This window comes from Otolemur garnettii, unplaced genomic scaffold (genome assembly GCF_000181295.1).
Source record: "Otolemur garnettii isolate 467f Iridium unplaced genomic scaffold, OtoGar3 scaffold00011, whole genome shotgun sequence".
Taxonomy (NCBI): domain Eukaryota; kingdom Metazoa; phylum Chordata; class Mammalia; order Primates; family Galagidae; genus Otolemur; species Otolemur garnettii.
The window spans coordinates 27522485-27527579 of NW_003852406.1; the positions used below are offsets into that span (position 1 = coordinate 27522485).

Sequence of the window (5095 nt, forward strand, 5' to 3'; positions counted from 1 at the left end):
GAGGCAAGAGAATCACTTAAGCCCAAAAGTTAGAGGTTGCTGTGAGCTGTGATGCCATGGTATTCTACGGAGGGTGACATAGTGAGACTCTGTCTCAAAAAACAAACAAACAAACAAGCAAACAAACAAAAAAACAACTTGATAGACATTTTATGTAGGTACCTTTTGCTGTTGTTGAGTTTTGCCTGTTGCCTCCTGGCAGAAGAGAGGAAAACCTGTTGACACAGTAGCCACTCTTGGTGTAGGCACTGGTAGAGCCCTGTGTGGAGGAAAGTTACCATTCTCATTAGGCATCAAGGCCTCCTCACCCTCATCCTGCAGGCGTGTGGTCAGCCCAAAGATGACTCTTAACAAACCCTTCCTGCAAGAGAGCATTTCCAGACCATTCCAGGCACAGCTGTTGTGGTAGGTGAGGAAGCAGAGTCAAAGAATCCCTCCCCATATAGACCAGGCCAGCTGGCGCTGAGGGACAGGAGGAAGCTACTTACCCTGGATGCCACAATAAGGGCTCTTTTTCCAACAGGACACACGACCACAATCCATTCCTGCCCCAAATCTGAAGGAACATCAATTAACCACTCTGAGAGCATCAACTGGGAACACAAAAGAACAGTGTCAAAGAACAGCAAGGGTTTGGTGCTCCAATGGTTACAACGATGAGGCATTCACATCCTACATATATTAAAAAAACACAAGTGAAAGAATGACAGTGGAGAAAGCCAAAGTGAGACTAGGTGCCGTGGCTCATACCTGTAATCCTAACACCCTCGCAGGCCCAGGCGGATGGATTGCCTGAGTTCAAGTTCGAGACCAGCCTGAGTCAGAGTGAGACCTCGTCTCTAAAAATAGCTGAGGCCTGGCGCCCATAGCTCAGTGAGTAGGGCGCTGGTCACATACACTGAAGCTGGCAGGTTCAAGCCTGGCCTGGGACTGCTAAACAACAACTACAACCAAAAAAACAGCTGCGCATTGTGGTGGGCACCTATAGTCCCAGCTACTTAAGAGGCTGAGGCAAGAGAATCGCGTAAGCCCAAGAGTCTGAGGTTGTTGTGAGCTGTGACACCATAGAACTCTACCAAGGGCAACAAAGTGAGATGGTGTTTAAAAAAAAATGAAAAATAAAAATAAAAAGAGAGGGCGGCGTCTATGGCTCAGTGGGTAGGGAACCTGCCTCATATACCGAAGGTGGCAGGTTCAAACCTGGCCCTGGACAAACTGCAACCAAAAAGAAAATAGTCAGGCGTTGTGGCGGGCGCCTGTAGTCCCAGCTACTCAGAGGCTGAGGCAAGAGAATTGCCTAAGCCCAGGAGTTGGAGGTTGCTGTGAGCTGTCTGATGCCACAGCACTCTACCAAGGGCGATAAAGTGAGACTCTGTCTCTACCAAAAAAAAAAAATAATAATAAATAAATAAATAAAATAAAAAAAGAAAGCTGGGCTTGGCACCCCTAGCTTAGTGGTTAGGGAGCTGGCCACATACACCGGGGGTGTCGGATTCGAACGTAGCCTGGACCTGCCAAACAACAATGACAACAAAGACTCTGTCTCAAAAAAAAAAAAAAGAAAGCCGAAGTGGGATCTCCAGCCCCATGTGCTCTCAGCAGGTGGCATATCTCCTACACAACTGACAGATTGGAGGCCACTCCCTGTGAACTTCAGCTTATCTCCTCCTTGTTTGTCATCACCCGCACCCACACCATCCTTTCTTTCTTTCTTTCTTTTTTTTGAGACAGAGTCTTACTTTGTTGTCCTCGGTAGAGTGCGGTGGCATCATAGCTCACAGCAACCTCAAACTCTTAGACTCTAGTGATCCTCTTGCCTCAGCCTCCCTAGTAGCTGGGACTACAGGCACCCTCCAAAACACCCGGCTACTTATAGTGTCAGAGTCTAGCTCTGGCTCAGGCTGGTCTTGAACTCCTGAGCTCCCTTGGCCTTCCAGAATGCTAGAATTACAGATGTGAGCCACTGTGCCCAGTCTCATCCTTACTATCTTTACCTCCTGTTTCAAGTGATGGGACCCTGTTCCTCTCCTTACTCTGTGCACCCCCTACTATCATCAGAACTATTGTTCCAGAGGCTAGCACTCAGAGACAACAAGGTCCCTGACCTTGAGATGCTCATGCCAAATCTTAAATAAAACAAAAATAAAGGCCTATTACCACACTCCATTTTATGGATAAAAAATCAGAGACTTAGAGAAGTCAAGTAACTTGCTCAAGGTTAATACAGAGCCTGGCTTTGAGATCAGGTCTATGTAAGCACAGAGCTTAAACCCTCGATCACATCTTATTTTGCCTCTCCTGTCCACTTCACTGATAAATTCTTCTGTTCCACCTGACAACATTTCTCAAAGTCATGACCTCTTTTCCTTCCCACCTTCACTGCCCTCAGCACCTATCATCAGATGGCTTTAGCCATCTCCTCAGTCTCTTTCTCCTTAGGCTTCTTCGGCACATTGGTAAAGGAGTCATCACACAAAATCCCAATTCTGGCCCTACCTCAAAATCCTCAATGGTTCCCTAGTCTAAAATCCTTCCCATATTTTTGAGGCCTTTTATATCTCTTCTACCATATTCCTTTCATCTTCACTGGCCTGCTCCTGAACACACTATATATTCCTTTCCTATTTCTGGGCTTCTTGCTCCACCTGTTCCTGCTACCTAAAATGTTTTGCATTTCTTTTTTGTTTTTATCTTTTTTTTAAAGAGATAGAGTTTCACTTTGTCTCCCTCAGTAGAATGCTGTGGCATCACAGCTCATAGCAACCTCCTAAGTGATTCTCTTGCCTCAGCCTCCTGAGTAGCTGGGACTACAGGCACCCGCCACAACACCCAGCTACTTTTTTGTTGCAGTGTGGCCGGGGCCGGGCTTGAACCCACCACCCTCAGTATATGGGGCCTGTGCCCTACTCACTGAGCCACAGGCGCTGCCCGAATGTTTTGCATTTCTATTAATGTCGCTGCCTTCTTCATTAACCCTACACTGATTTGACACCCCTCCTTCCTCCTCTCTGGTTGAAAGGAATCTCGATTTTTTTATAGCCAAAAAATCATGTTCTACCCCTATTCCAAGAGTATAGGAGCTCTTTCTGGTCCACAGCTATCTTCTTCATAGTATAGCCTAATCTAACCCAGAGTTCAACACTACTTACTGAACAAAATTGGATTGTACTTTTTTTTTTTTCAAGACAGAGTCTTACTATGTTTCCTTCAGTACAGTATCGTGGCATCACAGCTCACAGCAAGCTCAAACTCTTGGGCTTAAGGGATTCTCTTGCCTCAGCCTCCCAAGTAGCGGGAACTACAGGGGTCTGCCACAACGCCTGGCTATTTTTAGGTTGTAGTTGTTATTGTTGTTTGGCAGGCTCGGGCTGGGTTCAAACCCACCTGCTTTGGTGTATGTGGCTGATGCCCTAGCTGCTGACCTACAGGCACTGAGTCCTGGGTATATTTTTTGGTGTCATTTTCATTGTTGTTTGGCAGACCTGGGCTGAGTTTGAACCTGCCAGCCCTGGTGCATGTGGCCAGTGCCCTAGCCCCTGAGCTACAGGCGCTGAGCCTGGATTGTACTTTGTTACAGAGTATATTATCCATGTTGTATTTGGGGCAGAGAAAGGAGATGGAGGAAGGTACACCCGGGAAGCACATTCTAAAGGCCAGGAGGATTCGACTAGATGTTTAGGTTCTGGCTCGGCACCTGTGGCTCAAGTGGCTAAGGTACCAGCCACATACACCTAAGGTGGCAGGTTCAAATGTAGCCCAGGCTCACCAAACAACAATGATGGCTACAACCAAAAAAAAAAGAAATAGCCAGGCATTGTGGCGGGCGCCTGTGGTCCCAGCTACTTGGGAGGCAGAGGCAGGAGACTCGTTTGAGCCCAGGAATTGGAGGCTGCTGTGAGCTGTGATGCCATGGTACTCTACCCAGGGAGACAGCTTGAGGCTCTGCCTCAAAAAAAAAAAAAAAAAGATGTTTAGGTTCTAGAGCAGTGGTTTTCAACATGTGGGTTGTGACCCACAGGAACTGTATTAAAGGGCCGTGGCATTAGAACCACTGTTCTAGAGGGAAGTATATGACAGCAGGATAGACTCCTGCCCCCATTTGAACCCGTAACCTACCTCTGAGTACAGGGACTGCCTAAACACAAGGACAGCCTACTTCCTTTATGGTGTCACAAGCCATATTGGTTTTTTCTCCATATCTAACATTGCACTTAGTCAAGTTTATTATAGTATCTGTTGTTTCTTTCTTTCTTTTTTTGTTTTTGGAGACAGAGTCTTACTTTGTTGCCCTTAGTAGAGTGCTATGGCATCACAGCTCACAGCAACCTCAAAAGCCTCCCAAGTAGCTGGGACTATAGGCACCTGCCACAACACTTGGCTATTTCTTTAGAGACAAGGTCTTTCTCTGCTTCAGGCTGGTCTTGAACTCATGAGCTCAGGCAATCCACCTACCTCGGCCTCCCAGAGTGCTAGGATTACAGGCATGAGCCACTGTGCCTGGCCCAGTGTCTGTTATTTCATGGCTTCAACTTCACCTTGGCCAACTACTGTTGACTTGGGGTGGGTAAACAGGCTTGCTTTATTCAAGGGCAACTGTACTACCAACCACCACTACCACCTGAGAATGAAAGTCTAAATCTGGCCTGAGAACCTACTGTCTGGGAAAGGCTCTACCAACCAGGGAATGGGAGGAGGGAGGCAGTAGTGGCCTGGGTAGGCCTAATCCAAAACAGCTGTGCAGTGACTATTCAAAAAACGACACAGACATGGAGTCTTATTATATCAATAATTCAGGGGCTTTCAGCAGTGGGCTGGAAGGCTCTGGAAACATCATTGGCTAGCAATTCCCAAACCCACTACCCTTAGACTCCAGCAGTGAGTGCCAGTCAGTCCACAGGACTACCAGCCATCTCTTCTCATCCTCCCATACGTCCTGTGTATGCCGGCATCTCTGCAAAATAGTCTCACTTTAATCTGCATTTTTCTGTTCTCATGAGTTCAATCAGCTTTCATAAATTTAGTGATCATTTTATAATTTTCTATTGAATTATTAGGATTCTTCTTATGGACTTTTTAAGGAACACTTTCCATAAGT

At 46.6% G+C, this 5095-nt stretch overlaps 1 protein-coding gene across 1 annotated transcript in view; it reads right to left on the reverse strand.

The window, feature by feature from the left end:
- The window catches only part of SNUPN (snurportin 1), a 33987-nt gene that overhangs the window by 15377 nt on the left and 13515 nt on the right, over nucleotides 1-5095 (reverse strand). The window contains exons 4-5 of the mRNA XM_012801815.2: nucleotides 489-593; nucleotides 163-259 (exon numbers count right to left, since the gene is read on the reverse strand). Of these exons, the coding sequence (XP_012657269.2) occupies nucleotides 163-259; nucleotides 489-593 (202 nt within the window). The remainder of the gene's footprint in view (nucleotides 1-162; nucleotides 260-488; nucleotides 594-5095) is intronic.